A 17,843-nucleotide genomic window follows, 5' to 3' on the forward strand; every position below is an offset into this window, starting at 1 on the left:
GGATCATGGAAAAAGCAAGAGAGTTCCAGAAAAACATCTATTTCTGCTTTATTGACTATGCCAAAGCCTTTGACTGTGTGGATCACAATAAACTGTGGAAAATTCTGAAAGAGATGGGAATACCAGATCACCTGACCTGCCTCTTGAGAAATCTGTATGCAGGTCAGGAAGCAACAGTTAGAACTGGACATGGAACAACAGACTGGTTCCAAATAGGAAAAGGAGTACGTCAAGGCTGTATATTGTCACCCTGCTTATTTCACTTATATGCAGAGTACATCATGAAAAACGCTGGGCTGGAAGAAGCACAAGCTGGAATCAAGATTGCCAGGAGAAATATCAATAACCTCAGATATGCAGATGACACCACCCTTATGGCAGAAAGTGAAGAGGAACTAAAAAGCCTCTTGATGAAGGTGAAAGAGGAGAGTGAAAAAGTTGGCTTAAAACTCAACATTCAGAAAATGAAGATCATGGCATCCGGTCCCATCACTTCACGGCAAATAGATGGGGAAACAGTGGAAACAGTGTCAGACTTTATTTTGGGGGGCTCCAAAATCACTGCAGATGGTGATTGCAGCCATGAAATTACAAGATGTTTACTCCTTGGAAGGAAAGTTATGACCAACCTAGATAGCATATTGAAAAGCAGAGACATTACTTTGCCAACAAAGGTCCGTCTAGTCAAGGCTATGGTTTTTCCAGTGGTCATGTATGGATGTGAGAGTTGGACTGTGAAGAAGGCTGAGCACCGAAGAATTGATGCTTTTGAACTGTGGTGTTGGAGAAGACTCTTGAGAGTCCCTTGGACTGCAAGGAGATCCAACCAGTCCATTCTGAAGGAGCTCAGCCCTGGGATTTCTTTGGAAGGAATGATGCTAAAGCTGAAACTCCAGTACTTTGGCCACCTCATGCGAAGAGTTGACTCATTGGAAAAGACTCTGATGCTGGGAGGGATTGGGGGAAGGAGGAGAAGGGGACGACAGAGGATGAGATGGCTAGATGGCATCACTGACTCGATAGACGTGAGTCTGAGTGAACTCTGGGAATTGGTGATGGACAGGGAGGCCTGGCGTGCTGCGATTCATGGGGTCACAAAGAGTCGGACACGACTGAGAGACTGAACTGAACTGAGATAAACACATATGTCCACACCAACTCTTGCACATCAATGTTCATAGCTGCATTATTCCCAGTCCCCAAGCCTGCAAACAACCCAGTGCCCAGAGAACTTAGGAATGGATAAAACAAATGTGCTAAATGTGTAAATAGCGTATTATTATCGGCAGCAAAAAAAAAAAAAAAAAAAAAAGCAGCTCTGATAGATCCAGAGAGACAGAAAAGAGACCGGTGATTGCCAGGGGCAGGGGGAAGAGGACTTGGGGGACTGCCAACAGGGGTGCATGCTTTGGGTAATGAGAAATTTTTCAAAACCTGTGACGACTGAGGCACAGCTCTGAGAATACACTAAAAACCACTGCATCGTATACCTGCAAGGAGTGAATTGCATGGCATATGGCTGTCTCCATAAAGCTGCTAAGAAATCTCAACACTGCAATTTAACATTTTACGATGTGTGCATTTTTATTTTTTAGAATATTAAGCCTTTACCTACTTTGCTGGCTGAGTTTGTGGCGTCCCTTCAAAGTCGTGACCCAGGCCAGCGTCCTGCTCTCCTGCCCCACTCTCCCCGCCCGCCCCAGCCTTGCTCAGCAGCTCTGGGGTGCGGTACCCTACCTGCCTCTGGTGCATCTTCATCGTGTGCAGGGGCAGGCAGCCTGCTCCTGGGCCCAGCGTTGTAACCATCTCCTGCTCAACCAGCCCTAGAGCTACCAAGATGGCTGAACACACAACACGTGGAGGTGAGCACCTCCCACCACGCAGGGTCGCGTGCCCATCGGACCAGGGGGAGGTAGGCTTTGTAGTCAGGAGAGGCTAGGGGGGCCCTGACTCCTGCTGAGGGTGTGACTGGCTCATTGGGGTGACTGCCGGCTTTGAGGGGGAATCAGTCACTCTGGGGGGGAAACAGCACCCAGGGAGCTGTTTGACTCGGGATCTTACGAGGAACAGCATGGGGAGCAAGGGAAGGGGATTCGCTAATTGCCCTTTGAGGCTCTCCTGGTTTCCGGTGTTACGGAGGCAACAGAATCAGGCCTTACTTTTAGCCGGTGCAGATGTCAGATAGACCCGCGTCAGATTGCGGTTCGGCCAACCACTGGGTCCCCTGCAGCAGGCTTAATTCGGGAGCAACGGCAGAGGAAAGAGACGGAGCTGGAGGGAGGCCCAGCTGAGGACAGAGGCTCTCGGTGGCCTCGAGAACCAGATGAGACGGGGTGGGAAGCGAGCAACTGGGACCAGGCGGGAAGACGCCGACGCCGCCCACGGTCTTGGCCCAGAGGCAGCCCGGGCGATGCTGGGGTGCGGGGTGCCCGGGAGGCTGGCCGAGGAGGCTTGGCTCAGTTACAACAGGGTGACCGTGCTGCGGGAGCTGGCTGGGGCAAGCGGTCTAAAGCCGATGGAAGACAGTGACGGATGTGACCCCGTGATGCGCGAGGCCGCGCCAACAGGGCAACAGGCACACCCGAGCACGTGGGTGGGGCGGAGCCTGCCTGCTGTCCGCAGAGACGCAGAGCTCGTGGGCTTCGCCCGAAGGATGGAAAAGGAAGGTTGGAAAAGCAAGTCCACGACGTTCTGGGGCCTCTGCCGCTGGAAGCCTTTCCTTCCCGGGAAGGCGGGCGGGGGCCATGTGTCCGGAAGACGCTGATGAGTCCGCGGAGAATTTAAAAACCCCTTACCCCACCAGCTGACCGTGAGACAGGGGGATTGTTCGAGATGATGCAGGTGGGCCCAGCGTCATCACGAGGGTCCTCAGAGGTGGAAAAGGAGGGCAGAGGAGAGTGTCGGGCGAGCCCCCTTGAGCACTGAGTGGCCACTGCCAGCCTAGAAGGTTTGGGGAAGGGCGGTGAGCGTGGCACACAGGCCTCTAGGGTGGAAAAGTATAGCGATGGTTCTCCCAGAGATCAGAGAAGGAAAGCAGGCCTGCGGGACCTGGACTTCAGCGCAGTGAGACTATGCCTGCCTCCTGACCTCAGAACTGCAATCTGTTTTGTTTCTTAGAACAATTAGAAAAAGAAAATAAGAACAGAAATCCCACGCTCGAGAAAACTTGCCACTCCCACTCTGCGGGGAGTCTGTTTTGAGGAAACACGCAGGTTGCCCCCCGCCGAGGGTCTGCTCAGGTGTGTCCTCAGGGCACGGGGAGCTGTGAGGGAGAGGCAGACAGGGAACTGCCGGGGCCTGGTGGAAACCCAGGAAGTGGAATCTCCACCTAGGCATCATGACACGTCCCATTTTTAGCAAAACAGGGAGGTGGGCGGGAAGAGCAGGGCTCAGAACAACACGCTGGGGCCTCGCCCGCTGTAAAACCCCACCCCGTTTGAACACGGAGAAAAACAGTGCCATCCAGGACCACTTTTGTGACCTTTGTCCTCTGGTACATTTCAGACTTTCCTAAGTAAACAGAAACTACTTTAAACATGGAAAATCTCCCAGGAAGGCTGCCTGCCTGCCCCCGCCCACCCCTCACTACCTGTGTGCGGCTGGGCCCTGCCCGGCACCTTCCTCTGTGACCCCAGCTCAGACCTCACCTCTGGCTGCCAGCCAGACTGTGTTATAATGAGGAAGAACCTTTGAATTCTGTCACCTGAGTCCATCACTAAGTCACTAAGTGATGCTGCTTAGTCACTAAGAATGCTGCTTCTAAGCTTAAATTATACATAATAGCCCGCCTCTGGGAGCCCTGACTCACAGGTAGTGAGCATTTAAGCTAGAATTCCTTTGTTTAGCTCACAGGAGACCTCCTGACCACACCACCTGTGAGTGTCTACAGGAAGGAGGAAATGAACACATCCCCTCTGAAGCAGGAAATGTTTCACCTGACTCCATCACCTCTCAGTGTAAGAGCAGCCTGGATTTTAACTCAGACGAGATGGTTCTTTGGGGCACAAGTCTCCTACCGTCTCAGTTTGCTGGCTTTTTGAATACACGCACTACTCCTTGCCCTCACCACTCAGGCTCTCAGTTCATCAGCCTGTCATGCACCAAGCAACACAAGCTTGGATGCGGTAACGAGGTCACCGGTGCCCAGTTCCACCTGCAGCCTGGCTGTGCTTCCCCGGGCCTGAGTATGGTCAACAGCTCAAAGGTCCCTGGGCATTTGGGGGGCATGGAGGATTGGGCATGGAGGAGGTGGGTCCCTGGGATGAAAGCTTCTCCCTCCCGGTTTCAGGCTGCAGTAAGCCCCCCAACCCCCGTCCAGGTGTCCTCCACCTTGCCCGGTAACGATGGTTACTACAGCACTCAACACCCTCCTGCAACCCCTGCATGTGCCCAAGGCTGCAGGGGGCTCAATTCTTGGGCGCACGTGTTTCCCTGAAATCACCTCCCACAAAATGCTCGTTTTAGAGCAGAATGGAGACCGAAGCGCACCGAGTAACAGCCCCCAAGACGTCCACGTCCTAACCCCTGGAGCCTTGAATGTCACCTCACATGCAAAGGGCTTGTGCAGATGAGAGCAGGAGGGTGGGTGGACGTGGAAGCCGTGCAGTCCTGAGACTAGGACCACCACGGTTACTGGGGACTCTGGACGCAGCCCCGAGGGCCTGACGAGGAGGAGGCAGCGTGGGACCGCACCGTCCACAGAGAGCACTTCGGATGGAGTGAAGAGCCACCAACCAAGGGGTGCAGCGGCCTCTACACGTCAGAAAAACTCTTGCAGTGGATTCCCCCTTAGAGACTTCAGGGGGAACCAGCCCTGCTGACACCGTGACTGGGCCCAGGGAGACCCAATCCAGAGTCCCAAGAGGACACACGTGTTGTGTGAAGCCATCGCAGCAGTAGGAAAGTACCACAGGATGCTGGCTGAGACCTGAACGACTGCCCAGGACCCAGATGGGCCGCCGGGGGTGACCCACTGTGCAGGCTGTGGGGACACAGCCCTGAGCCGCCGGCCTACAGGCCTAAGTGACATCTGTTCTCGGAGCCCATCCTTGTCCAGAAATCCTTGGAGAGAAATTCCCTTCACGTCCACTCAGGCGGGGACAACAATGCCAGCAGTTGGGTGTGCGGCCAAGGAGCAGGTGGGCTGGACGCTGGCCCGGCTCGGGGGCCGGCTGCTCGGCAGCTCCAGGGGCTAGGCGGGAGGGCAGTTGCTCTGATCCGATCAGCAGAGACCATACACCAGGATTCTTCTGCAGAAACGTCTCCAGTTTAAAACTGGAATCTGTTAAAACTCTAAAACGCACAGTGGATAAACTTCAACTTTGCAGCTGGCTGCTGACGGAAGCAGGCCGTGCTCTCCTGGGGTTCCTGGCCCGTCCACACTCAAACCTCGGGCCCAGCTTCTGCAGGAGGAGTGGGAGGGGCCTGGTCACCAAGCCAAGTGGTCCCAGAGGTCAGGCGAGCCTGCACTAGGTCACCGGTGGGAGCTTCCAAGTCCCCTGGCTGCGCTGGGCTGGCGGAGGCCTGGAGCCCAGGCCTCTCAGAAAGCTGGGGTGGGGGAGGCAGGAGACGGGGAGCATTGACTCCGGGGGGAGACTGAGGGGGGCCGAGGGATCCCCTGGGACTCTGACCTGCTCCAGGGTCCTGGGCGGCCTCCAGGTCTCCAGGCCTCGCTGGCGCAGGGACGGGAGACCGCCCTTCCCACGCTCAAGGGGCCTCGGGCCGGTGACTCTTGCGGTGGATGACCAGCTGGGACTTCCAGTCGAAGCTGTGGCCGCAGTCAGCACAGAGGTGGCGCCGCTGGCCGGCGTGGCCCTTGCGGTGGATGACCAGCTGCGACTTCCAGCTGAAGCTGTGGCCGCACTCCTCACAGGCGTAGCCGCGCGGGCCCGGGAGCGCGCGTTGGGGCGGGCCGGCCGGTGGCTTCTCTGTGCACGGGCCGCCGGCGTGCGCGCGGCGGTGGATGACGAACACCGACTTCCAGTCGAAGGCGCCGCCGCACTGAGTGCACGTGTAGGGCTTGCTCCTCGGCGGCGGCGGTGGTGGCGGGGCCTCGGGGCCACCGGGCCGGCCCTCGCTCTCATCTCCTGGGGAGTGAAGGAGGCCAGGTCACCTGGGGGCCCAGCACTGTCCAGCCGAGGCCTCCTGGGCACCCCGCCCGCCCCCATTCTCCACCCCCGCCCCTGCCCCACCCGCACCTGCACCCCAACCCCCACCGAGGGACCTTGAGAGGCCACTCACCCGGGCGGAGGCGTCTCCGCCCCTCGGATCCGGTGCTCAGCACCTCCGGCTGAGACTCCGCGCGGGACTCAGGCAGGGGGTGCGGCAACCCTGCTTGAGGTGGGGGGCCCATCAGGTGAGGGGTTCGCACGAATGAAGGGCCGGGGGCGGGGGGGCAGCCCTTGGGAAGCGCTGGGAGGCAAGGTGCGCCCAAGGGCCCGGACAAGGAGAGGGGTCCTCACCCAGGGAAACCACCGTGCCGTACTTCTCCAGCATCGCGTCCCAGTACAGCTCCTTCTGGGATGGTTCCAGGAGCCCCCACTCCTGCAGGGACACAACCCATCACCCACATAACTATCTACCCTGCACCCACCAGGCCGATCCTGGCCAGAGCCCTGCTGGTCCCCTGAGGGGTGGCAGGTTACCAAAGCCTCACCTGCTGAGATGGGAACCAGTGAGCACTGAAGATGTAGGCCCGGGAAGGGAGCTGCCTCTTGGCTCACCAGTCACCCTCAGCTGCCCCACCCCTCGTTCTGGCCGCAAAGAAGGAAGCTGAGGACACCTGGATGGCCCTGGGACTGCGTGTGCTGCGTGCAGCAAAAGGCCAGGGAATGGCGAGGACCCCAACCACCTCTCCCCTGCCTCTGGTTTCAAGGGTAATAGAGATCCTCAGGGAAAGTGCCCAGCACCTCAGCAAACTTGCAGGGAGGCTGGGGCGCCAGAGGGCAGGCACAGCCTCGCACCTCCGGGCACAGCTGGGCCGGCTGTGGATGATGCAACCAGGCCTTCAGGCTGCGGCTGGGTCCTCGCGAGCTTCTCAGTGCAGAGAGGGTTAGGAACAGTGTCACTGGGAAAGGACAAGACCCTGCTGCCGGCACTCAGGACCCAAGCCCTCCAGTGACAGGGGCTTCCACGCCCAGTTGGTTGCAGCTGAGGGCTGACTGGCCTTGGATGAAGGCCCCGGGCCATTTCCTGGTAAAAGTGTCTCTATTCTGACCTCAGGTGTGCAAGGGAGGCCAGACTGCTGGGTGGCACTCAGGCTTTCCTGCCACACTGGGGACCCTGTCCCCTCTGCACAAGCCCATGAGGGTTCACCCCGGGTGCCGGCTCAGGACTCCTGCCAATCTCCGTCTCACGTCTGTAAGTGCGAAACCTACCTCTGCCAGTTCCCATCACTCTAAACCAGGTTCCCAGTTCCCTGAGAGCAGAATTCTTTCCAAGCACTGTTCTGTCCCCCCGGCCCTGCCAGGGGTACCCTGACACCAACTCCACTTCAGGGCAGCAAAGAGGACAAGAAGCACTGGCGAAGGAGCCTGGACATCCGGCAGGACAGAGAGCAGCCCCTGAGGACACCCTCTTCCTGCAGCAGGGCTGTACTCGCCAACCAGGGGCTGCTCACCTGAAGCCGGGGTGGCTGGAAGGGTGCGGAGGTCGGTTCCTGTTGTTCGACGTGCTCCTTGTGGGACTGGGCTGGAGGTGGGGGGCTGGAGGATGCTAGGAAGCCAGGCAGGCAGGGGTCAGGGACTGTCCCTGCGAGCCAGTGCAGGCAAGGAGCTGGCATTGGTGCTGTAGCCTAGGCCCTCCTCTGGCAACAGGAGGTGTGCTCTTTGTGTGCCAGGCACACGGCAGGTAGGCAGCCAGCCCTTCCCTCCAGCCTCTGGGGGGCCCAGTCCTTGTGGGGCCCGCCTCCCAGCTGGAGACGCCAGACCCACTCCAGGAGCCCCCAGTCTCTGCACAACCTCTCCTGGACTCCCCCACCTTGACTCTCAAGGGGCCCCAGCCCTCGTGCACCCGCACCTCACCTATCTCCTGCATGTAGCCATCAGGCTCCTCCTTCACGCTGCAGCTGAGCTGGGCATTGCCCTCCATCTGGGCATCCTTTGGCCCCTCCCCAGAGGCTGCCCTGAGGGGCTCCACTGTCCCTGAGGGGTGGACACCCCCCACCAACTCCTCTGTCTTCTGCGTGGCTGGGAGCACAGCTTGCTGTAGGACATGTGCTGTAATCTGAGGGGGGAGGGAGGGTCATTGGGGTGCTAGTTTCACTCTGTCCCTCAGAGAAGCCACCACCACCACACTCACCCAACCCAGCAGCTGCCCAGGGTCACGCTGCAGGTCTTCGACCAGGACAACCGCCTCCTCAGGGCTGCCTGGCTGCTGGCCCCGCACCCAGGCCTGAATCTCAGGGGGCAGCGCCCCCAGGAACTGCTCCAGCACCAGCAGGTCTAGTATCTGCTCCTTGGAGTGCGCCTCGGGCTGTAACCACTGGTGGCACAGAAACTGCAGCCGGGCCAGAGCCACCCGGGGACCAGCCACCTCCTGGTAACAGAAGCCCCGGAAGCGCTGGCGTGCCGTCTCAGGATTCTCTGGGATGGCCTCCGGGTCCAGAGAAGGCAGATTTGGGGGACCCAGTGGGGATGGCATTGTGCGGGGAATCTTCCTGGAGCCACCTGCAGGAAAGAGGGGTCAGAGTGTCAGCCACAAGGCCACAGCCAAGGTGAGGCAGCTGCGTGCAGACAGCCCCAGCCCAGGGGTGGTGGTGGTGGTGCTGATGTCTGGACAGAGAGGACCCTAGTGTGGGGACGCTCGAGGCTGAACTGGGGAAAGTTTAGTGGAAGGAAAGGTCACGAGAGCTGGAACTAAGAGCAGAAGGAAATCTTGTGAATCACTTGGAGTCGGATGGAGCTTCCAGGGAACAGCTAGATGATGCTGAACCCAAGGCCAGGGGAATTACCCCAGGCTTCCAGGGTCAGGCCGAGGAGCCGAGGGTGGGGGAACCAGGGTGAGAACAGGCTACCCGTCCCCTCCATCTCTGGGTGACGTTGATTCAAGAGGGGCACCCCGAGGGGCTGGTCTGCGCCACGGGCGAGGCAGGGGCCGACGTGCACCCCGAGACACCGTGCTCGCTGACACTAGACAGCTGTGCGTGACTCACACCGTGTGGACCGTACTTGTGAAAGGCGGAAGCCAAGCAAAACAGAGCCTAGGGCTGTATGGGGCGCTCCGCGGACAACCGTGTCCCGGCCCTGAGGGTCCGCAGGGAGACGCGTCCACATGGGGGGGCCTGTCCGACAGGTTGGACAGGGCCCGACCCCCAGAGCTGGCCTTCCACAGACGGAGGGGAGACGGGGGTCCTCCGCGAGGAAGGGACGGCGCCCCAGACGGAGGAGGGGCCAGACGAAGGCTCGGGGGCGGGGCGCTCCGCACGCGTCGGGTGGCAGCGGGAGGGCCCACGCGCATAGGGCGGCGGCGGGAGGGGCCCGTGCGCCGCGCCGGCCGGCGCTCACTCCGCCACCCCGAGCCACTGCGGTGAGCGGCCCCGCCCCCTTCCGCGGGCCACCCCCCCCCATGGGCCCGCCCCTCGCGCGTTGCCCCGGCGACGCGGCCCTGACCCATCACGCGTCTGCTTTGAAGCCCCGTCCCTTCCGCAGCTCCCGTCGGCCTGCCCTTCGCGCGTTGCCTCGGCGACGCCGCCCTGGCGAATCACACGTCTGCTCCGAGACCCCGCCCCCCTCCCATCGGACTACGTTTCCCATGAGCCTCAGCACGCGAGCACAGGAGCGGCCTCAGAGCAGGTGCTCTTTCTCGGAGGCCTCGCATGACTGAGGGGCGCCCCGTTCCTCCGTGCGGCATCTGCGGCGCCGCGGGCTTCGGGGGTCTCCCGCCCCGTCCCGGCAGCCGCTCTCCCTTTGCACCCGCCCCCGAAGACTCACCAACTGCAGAGATGGACGAGACCTCCGGACGTTGTGCATGCGCACAGCAGGCCGGCACCTATTGGCCGAGAGGTGAGGCGGGGCGGGGCGTGACCTCTCGGCCAATCAGGCTAGCGCTCCGCCCTGGTGCTCTCCCTGCAGCCTCCTTCTGGGCGCCGGCGGTCGCCGTGGTTACCGCGGGAGCACAGCGGCCCGCCTCCCGCTATTTCCAAGGCGACCGCCGGAGCGTGGCCGTGCCCTCCCAGGCGGCGGGAAGTTTCCCAGAGACTCGCCTCTCGGGGTCCCAGGAGGAAGCAGGGACCTGCCGGGAAGGCTGGCCTAACCCATGAGCGTTCTCCGCCTTCCCCAGGAATTTCTCCAGCGAGGGTGGCGCTGGGGTCCGTCATTCGACTACCACTGAGCGCCCTGCGGGTGTGCAGGGACAGCAGGCACTCATCTACTGATGAGGAAACTGTCCCGTAATCTATATCCTCAGACTCTCAGACGTGCCTTCAGCTAGATGAGTCCTGCAAAAAAAGGTCTCTTCCACCATCTACCATGTGGGGAGAGCTGGAGCTCTAACAGCCTATTCAGGAGATTTCCCTCAGTCATGTTTATTTTGGGTCTACCCTTCCAGAGGGCTGCTGGTTTTCAAGCCTTCTGGATTTCTACAGCGTGAGCCTGGTTGGACCACCCTGCACGTCCACCAGCGCCAACTCAGTATTTGGCTTTTCCCTAAATCGGTACTAGCTCCTCGATTTCCACCCACTTCTAGCTTCCGTATGCCATTGCCTCCTCTTTCACGATCCTACTTGTGGTTTTGTGTTTTATTTACTTATTGGCCACACCACGCAGAATGTGGGATCCTAGTTCCCCAATTAGGGATCGAACCCTGGGCCCTCAGCAATGGAAGCTTGGAGTCCTAACCACCGGACTGCCAGGGAATTCCCAAGGGTTCGTGTTTCAAACGCTCCCTGTGGTTTCAGTGGGTTTCTGGACCAAGTAAGATGCATGTGTTCAGTCCTTCATCTTGACCTAGAAAACCCACAAAAACTTAGTCATAACACATTCGGGGTTAAGCAGAGGGGTCAGCCTGGCAGGACACAGCCCAACATGACCACAAAAGTTTGGAGGACAACTCTGGGGCCAAGACATGGGGGCAGGGGGATACTTATGGTTGCTGTTCCTACCCCTTGGTACTGGGAGGGTGGACTTGAGGAGGGTGGAGGAACTGGGGTAGTAGGAGCCAACCACATGGCAAGAAAAGCTCAGTGAAGCAGGAAGGAGGCTGGACAGGGCACCAGGCCTAGCCTGAGGGGTCAGTAGGGCTCAGGGTGGAAACCAGGTTCCAGGAGCTTCTTCTGAGATGCAACAAAGGTTGCATGTGACTGATTCTCTGGGAACCTGTTTGATATGCAACAGGCTCCTTTGCTCTTGAGTCCCACGGGCTCCTACCACAGCGCTCTGTAAGCTGTGGGGTTTGCCTGCATCTCACAGCCACACCAACAGACCCTGATATAACCTGCTCAATGCTCCCTCATGGAGGCCTGCCTAGGGGAAGACAAGACAGAGTCAGGCCAAGGCAAGGACCAGGGCAGAGAGGTTGGGCCCAAGACGGCTGGACACTGGCTCAGAGGACCTGCCTCTGAGGAGTCTTGGGGAGCCTGACCCTGTGTGACCCCTCTCCCTACCCCCAAGTCTCCTTTCCTTCAAAGACTTGTGAGGTTTCAGGGGCGGCAGCCTGCCGGCAGGTTTAAACCTAACAATGTGAGGTCTTGAGGTGATGGAGCTGGAGCGCTCACTGGGCTGGGGTCAACCTTCTGGGTCACCACACGTGGCCACAGCCTCAGATTCCAGGGTCTGGACCCACAAGGGCTCATCTCCCAGCAGAGCTGCAGCGTGGGGCAGCCCCACCCCATCCGGGTCCCCGACTGCTCAGGGGACAGACAGGCTGCACCTCTACCCTGCAGCCCCTCACAGGGACCAGGCCTGAAGCCAGGGCCCTGCAGCTGTGTGACAACACGTGTGCATCACGCTGAGATGAAACCCGCTTCAGGCCAGCTATGTTCATGTTTCTAAAAAGAAACCTTTATTAGGGAGTCTCTCTGGACTCTGTCTTATCAAAACCTTCTGAACCACGACCTGGAGGCTGAGGCCTCAGACCTGCACAGTGCCGTGCAGAGTTTAAAACGTACCTCCAAGCCGCAATTTCTAGTCTTTTCCCCTCCAATAAATGCACCGTTAACTTCCCTGGAGGTGAGACCCCGGGTGGAGATGCCCCAGGTGGAAGGCCACAAGAAGCCAACCGGGCCCCCAGCCCATTTGTCTGCCTCAGTGCCCCTACCGGGTGGGCTGTGGCACCCTGGGAAGGGGTCTCAGAAGAGCGCCACACACAGCTTCAGGTGGTGTCAAGTCCTCCACCCCATGAGGGGAGCACAGGCAGGCACACGGACACTGGATCCCACAGAAGCAAGTGGCCAATCCGCCTCCTCTGAACCTGTTGCTGTGGTCACCTTCCGTCAGGGCAGTGGGGCTGGAGAGGCTCGGATGGCGCTGACTTTAGGGAGGGCAGGACACAGGAGCTAAGCCGGGACCACAATCTGAGTGAACAAGCATAGCCAGGGAACCGGCACTCTGCACCTTGCCCCCCAGCTCCCTGAGGACTCCCCTCCTCCTGAGGGTCGGCCTCGTGCAGGGAGCGAGGCAGGCTTCACCTTCCGAGCTGGCAGGCTAAGTGTGGGGTGAAGGGGCGAGCTCTCTGCGCCTCAGCCTCCTCTGGGGAGTGGAGACCCCAGCCACACCAGCCCCTCAGCGCTGTCAGGAGAAGCCGCTGCAGGCAGAGGCGGAGCTGGCGGGAGCCTGCGGGGATTGCAGATTGCCGTCTGCAGCCTCAATGTTTTCTCTTCCCCGGAGGTGGGAGCTGAGGCTCAGAGCCCAGCCACTGGTTCTAAAGCCAACAGCCACCTCCCACAAGGCCTCCTGTCCACGGGCCCGCTCCCAGGAAGCCTGAGCTGAACTGAGGCCTGGGGTGGGGTATCTCCCGGCAGCGGGGGTGCAGCGGTTCTCTACGAAGCCTCGTTTGGGTGGAAACCTCGGAAATGTCTCCGGACCACCTCCACGCCCTCCAGCACCTCCCGTTCTGGTGGTACCACAGGGAAGACACGCGTGAACCGGCAGCACCCTGCCGGCCTCCCCCGTCCTTTCTGCAGCCAGACCGCTTGAGGCTGGAGGGGTGAGCTGTGGCCGACAAGCGGCAGATCTCGTCACCAGGTGCAGGAGGAACCCCAGTGCCCGCGCCGAGCTCCTCCAGAGTGGAGGCCTCTGCGGAGGAGGGGGCTTGTGTGCGCGGAAGGGCCCAATCACCCGCCGGGGAAGGTCGGGCCGCACCCTCAGGCCTCAGTGGTTCTCAGGATGGTGGCTGGCCCCGAGGTGGCGGGGAGCCCGGCTTCCCGCCCCAGCGCGCCCTCGGGCGATGCCCCCGAAGGCGGCCTGGACTGGGGGCGCGGGCCAGCCCGGGGCCGCCGTGCCGGCTTCTCGCCGGTGTGGAGCCTCTGGTGGTGGAAGAGGGCCGGGCGCTCGCGGAAGGCGCGTCCACAGTGCGCACACACGAACGGCTTCTCGCCTGTGTGGATGCGCCGGTGGCTGAGCAGAACGGCGCCCTTGGCGAAGGCCTTGCCGCAGTCCGCGCAGCGGAAGGGCCGCTCGCCCGTGTGCAGCAGCCGGTGCTGCCGCAGGTTGGAGCTGTGGCTGAAGGCGCGGCCGCACTGCGCGCAGGCGAAGGGTTTCTCGCCCGTGTGCACGCGCCGGTGCTTGAAGAGCGACGAGCCCTGGCTGAAGGCAGCCCCACAGAGCGCGCAGGCGAAGGGCTTCTCGCCCGTGTGCGTGCGCTCGTGCTGGATGAGGTGCGAGTTGCGGCAGAAGCTGCGGCCACAGCGCGCGCACGCGTAGGGCCGGCCGCCCGCATGGATCTTGCGGTGCTGGCTGAGGTTGGAGCGGTGGCTGAAGGCCTTGCCGCACTCGGCGCATCGGAAGGCCTTCTCGGCCGTGTGGATGCGCTGGTGCCGCACCAGCGACGAGCTGTGCCGGAAGGCCTGCCCGCAAGCCAGGCAGCTGTAGGGGGTCTCCCCGCTGTGGATGCGCTGGTGCTGCGTCAGGTGCGACGTCTGGCTGAAGGCTTTGCCGCACTGCGTGCACTCGTACGGCCGCTCCCCGGTGTGTGTGCGCAGGTGCTTGAGCAGGTCGGAGCTCTTCACGAACACCTTGCTGCACGCCCTGCACTCGAAGGGCTTCTCCCCAGAGAGGAGGCCAGGCCCGGGCTGCAGTGCCTCACTCAGCTCGGCCCAGCCGGGAGGCTCGCGCCAGGCCGGGCCCATCCCTCGCGCTCCTGGAGCCCCGGGAGCACTCGAGAAGGCTCCCCTGGGGGCCTCACGTGCCCAGGGCTTCCGCCGCTCTGACACCCGGGGTGGCTGGCTGGGCGTGGGGTGCTCTGCGAGGGCCTTGTCCCCAGGTGGCGGCCGCAGAGAAGAGGTCAGCCGGAGGCTCACGCTGGCGTCGCCCCTGCCCGGCCCCAGCCGGAGCCTCTCCCAGTAGATCACGGACACCCCGGTGGGTCTCCTCTCCCGGGAAGGGGAGATGCTGCGCCGACCCTCCGGGATCTTCCCGCGCTCACAGGCACCCGCGGTGGGGAGGACCCCGGCAGGCGCCAGAGGGGAGCCATCCCCGAAGGCCCCTGGGAATGGGGCTTCTCCAGAAACACAACCGTCCTCCACCAGAGGAGGGGAGCCTGCAGGCACAGAAACGGTGGACAACTGGGTCATCCTGGGCGGGCCGTGGGGGTGGGCGAGGGGACCCCAGACCCAGCGTGGATGAGGGGGACAGGGGCCTGACTACCTTCAGGTGCAGAGCTGACCCCGGGGTTCTCCTCTCTGCTCCTCCCTCACCAACTCTGGTACTGACCGCCTGGGCCCTAGCACCTACTGACTGCCTCTCCCCCGTAGGACCCCACCAAGGCAAGACCACAAGTGATCTGGGCAAGACTGTGTCCCCAGGGCCTGGAATGGAGCTGGCCACCCCAAGTGCTCAAGAAACCATGCACCCATAAATAAATGGCCTCACGGATGAGGTGGCGAGGGAAGACTGGAAGGGTCTGAGGCCACACACACTGGCCGAGGGTGGAACTCTGGGCAGGTCTCCCCATGGCCTGGAGGCGGCCCCGAAGCCACCTTCAAAGGGTGGCCAAAGTCGGAGCCTCTAGAAGAGGCTGAAAGTGAACAGTCAGGAGGGTGGGAAGCCAGAAAGGACCACGTCCGAGAAGGGAGGCGTACGAAGCCAGCTCAAAGACTGGCCGCCAGCTCACACCCCGAGCCCCACTCACCGTGGTGGGGCCTCCTCTGGGCATCCCAGGCCAAGGTCACGTCCGCCCCACTGAGAACCCAGGGCTCGTTGCCGCACTCCAGCTGCGTGACCACACGGGGCCGGGACACAGACAGGCCTGCAGGAGAAGACGGGCGAGTGAGGGGCAGACGGAGGGGCTGGGGCTTCATGGGACGCAGACAGCACCGTCTGTGAGGATGAGGAGGCCAAGGGCATACCCCAGGGCAGGGTCACACCTCCTCCCACGAGTGAGGAAAACCGTGCTGGCAGCACCAGCAGGGGACTGAGTGCTGAGACACCACAGCTAACAGGGATGCTTGGCCAGTGGGCACGTGGCTGCCAGGCGATGAGAGGTTAGTGCTGGCAGCCCAGCCTGGCTTCGCGTGGGGACCCAGCACTTACCCAGCGAGGCCAGGAGGGCGAAGTTCTCCAGCATCACCCGGCGGTACAGAGCCCTCTGCGCTGTATCCAGGAGCCCCCACTCCTCCTGGGAGAAGTGCACAGCCACATCCTCAAAGGCCATTAGGCCCTGCCAGAGTCGGAAGGTGGACACAATGAAGCTACGGCTGTGTGACCCAAGACCCAGCTCTCTGCCCCAAAAGCTACCTCTGCGCACGTCTCTCAGCTGCTACCCGCCCCCCCAACAAGTCTCTGCAGGTGGAACGCCCCTGACCTGGTTGAGCCCCTCCGCCTTCCTTATCTAGGCCGTAGATGCCTCTTTAACCCCGCCTGACCATCTACATGAGGAAGCCCCAAGGGAAGCCCCTGGTGCCCACCCATTCTCCAGCCTTTGCAAATGCTGACCCACCCAAAGGTGCCCTCACTGCTCCTGCACAAGTAACAGCAAGTGACGGCAGCAGAGCCCCCAGGACACGCCCATCCCTGCAGGGACGCCCTCTCCTGCTGAACTCGCCCAACATTTCGAGGCTGCTCTTTGAACCAGAGGGCTGGCTGATCCCCTGCAGTCGCCACAGGCAAGATCCCAAGGACCTGGCGGGCACACAGAAGCCACTTCCCTCCTCCAACAGTCAGACCTCCTCTATTTCCTCCTCATTCGGCTGCCGCCTCCTTTCCCTCAGCCACCTGCCAGACTTCCCCCAAGAGCCCCAGGACTGCCAGCCATTTCCATCTCCCTAGAACCCTAAGTATCTATGCATGTCCCTGGCTGACTCCATGAGATCCCCTCCTCCTACGTTTGATTCCCAGGCTCAGCCTCACTCAGAACACCAGGACACTGTCGTTGGACAGCTACAATTCCAGGTCCATGTGACACCTCCACTCTAAGATACCATAGACTCTTACCAATTTCCCCTTAAACCTACTTTCCCTTCAAATGCCTAATTTTGTCTACAGCACCTTCTTCCCCCTCCCCCACTCTGTCCCACTGAGTGATAGTTGTCACTGACACAGTCCCAGGGCAAGGATGTAATTAAGGGTTTTCGATTTCAGGCCAAGCTCCCAAATCCTGGCCCCACACCTGCATCCTGTTGGGTGCTCCGCGGAAAACCTTAGAATGGTCCTTCCATTGGGGACTCACGCACATCCCACTTGCTACACCAGAGTATCTACACAGAATTCTCTTCTCCACTGCCCGGACTCTGGCCGCAGCCTGCTCCCTGCACAGCGCCACCCCCTCTGCTGCCCTCCATCCAGAAAACGATAGGATACGTAAAACCTCGTGACTTAAAGCATGTCCAGTCTCCAGTGCCCTGGGATAGTCTTAATTCCTCGGCCTGTCCTTTAGGACATACCCTCTCCTGGTCCCGCAGTTTCGGTTTCGGAAGCGCCTACACTCAGGCTTCCCTCCCAGCTTTTGTACACGGGGCAACGTCCCCTGGGAAGTTCTACTCACACCTCACCCCCTTAGCTGCAAGAAGTGGGGATCCCACGAGTGCACGCCCAACCGGCCGGAACACCAGGGCCTAGGACGAAGCGCGAGGGGAAGACATCAGGTGAACTGCCTCCCCGGCTTGGGGCTCTGGTCCCTGGAAGAGGCAAAGTGGGGTGGGGCGCCCGGGCTCTAGCTACTCACCTGTTCCTGGTCGGGCTGCGCCGCCGCCGCCGCCATTGGAACCTGCAGAAAGGGCTGGCGCCCAGACGCGGGCCTCACTCCCCGTCCGTCAAGGGCGCCGCGTCGGGGCTGCGTGGAAACCAGAGAGCGCGCGGCTCGGCGGCAGCCCAAGCGGCACCCGGGGAAACTGAGACCGGCTATGAGTCGTGGGCCTCCTGGCTCCGCCGCCCGCGCCTCGAATCTCCTCCCGCGCGTCCTCGCTGCCCGCGCCTCGGGTCACAAGACCCTCCAGCCAAGCCGGCCGCGACCCTGCCCTCTCCGGCCGTCACCGGCGTGGCCCGACACCGGTAGCCAAGTGACAGTCCCAGGCGCCGGAAGTCCAATCTCGTGAGCTCTCATTGGCCCGTGGCGCGTTGCGGACGCACGCGCAGAGACTTCGGGGAGGCGTGGCTTCTGCCTGCCTGCAGGCAGGGCGGACGGGGGTGGCGGGCGCCCTCCTGTCTCCACGGCAACGGCAAAGCGTCACCGCGAGGGACGCTGGGAAGTGGAGT

At 61.3% G+C, this 17,843-nt stretch overlaps 2 protein-coding genes across 10 annotated transcripts; both read right to left on the reverse strand.

Moving 5' to 3' along the window:
• Positions 1-1,558: 1,558 nt before the first annotated feature.
• ZNF446 (zinc finger protein 446) lies at positions 1,559-10,024 on the reverse strand. 6 transcript variants are annotated; one of them, XR_003506351.1, is made up of 8 exons: positions 9,168-9,436; positions 8,299-8,666; positions 8,022-8,223; positions 7,619-7,713; positions 6,462-6,543; positions 6,241-6,333; positions 5,631-6,086; positions 1,559-5,402 (listed from the first exon to the last, which is right to left on the reverse strand). XR_003506351.1 is itself a non-coding variant. In XM_027514585.1 (7 exons), exons 2-7 carry the CDS (start codon positions 8,638-8,640, stop codon positions 5,707-5,709), a joined length of 1,191 nt encoding a protein of 396 aa, XP_027370386.1. In that variant the 5' UTR covers positions 8,641-8,666; positions 9,930-10,024; the 3' UTR covers positions 1,559-5,706. The 6 variants fall into 6 exon arrangements, 5 of the variants coding, with proteins under 5 accessions (XP_027370386.1, XP_027370385.1, XP_027370384.1 ...); XM_027514585.1 differs by lacking the exon at positions 9,168-9,436 and adding an exon at positions 9,930-10,024 and having other exon boundaries at positions 1,559-6,086; positions 6,241-6,330; XM_027514584.1 differs by lacking the exon at positions 9,168-9,436 and adding an exon at positions 9,930-10,024 and having other exon boundaries at positions 1,559-6,086.
• A 1,946-nt stretch (positions 10,025-11,970) lies between these two features.
• Positions 11,971-17,711, reverse strand: LOC113875882 (zinc finger protein 324A-like). 4 transcript variants are annotated; one of them, XM_027514566.1, is made up of 5 exons: positions 17,314-17,711; positions 17,141-17,203; positions 15,684-15,810; positions 15,283-15,399; positions 11,971-14,691 (listed from the first exon to the last, which is right to left on the reverse strand). In XM_027514566.1, the coding sequence occupies exons 1-5, from the start codon at positions 17,347-17,349 to the stop codon at positions 13,298-13,300; spliced, it is 1,737 nt and encodes a 578-aa protein (XP_027370367.1). In that variant the 5' UTR covers positions 17,350-17,711; the 3' UTR covers positions 11,971-13,297. The 4 variants fall into 4 exon arrangements, with proteins under 4 accessions (XP_027370367.1, XP_027370370.1, XP_027370369.1 ...); XM_027514569.1 differs by having other exon boundaries at positions 17,134-17,203; positions 17,314-17,350; XM_027514568.1 differs by having other exon boundaries at positions 17,033-17,203; positions 17,314-17,350.
• Between the last annotated feature and the right edge of the window lie 132 nt (positions 17,712-17,843).

Source organism: Bos indicus x Bos taurus, chromosome 18 (genome assembly GCF_003369695.1).
Source record: "Bos indicus x Bos taurus breed Angus x Brahman F1 hybrid chromosome 18, Bos_hybrid_MaternalHap_v2.0, whole genome shotgun sequence".
Taxonomy (NCBI): domain Eukaryota; kingdom Metazoa; phylum Chordata; class Mammalia; order Artiodactyla; family Bovidae; genus Bos; species Bos indicus x Bos taurus.

Excerpts from the sequence above, each read along its gene's own strand:
- ZNF446 (XM_027514583.1), bottom strand. Across the intron at positions 8,224-8,298 it reads CTGGGCAGCTGCTGGGTTGG|ATTACAGCACATGTCCTACA; the intron begins GTGAGTGTGGTG and ends CTCCCCCCTCAG. Across the intron at positions 7,714-8,021 it reads TGGCTACATGCAGGAGATAG|CATCCTCCAGCCCCCCACCT; the intron begins GTGAGGTGCGGG and ends CTGGCTTCCTAG.
- LOC113875882 (XM_027514566.1), bottom strand. The coding sequence starts at position 17,349 with ATGGCGGCGGCGGCGGCGCAGCCCGACCAGGAACAG. Across the intron at positions 15,811-17,140 it reads CACTTCTTGCAGCTAAGGGG|GGCCTAATGGCCTTTGAGGA; the intron begins GTGAGGTGTGAG and ends CGACTCTGGCAG. Across the intron at positions 14,692-15,282 it reads CCAGAGGAGGCCCCACCACG|GCTCCCCTCCTCTGGTGGAG; the intron begins GTGAGTGGGGCT and ends CTGTGCCTGCAG.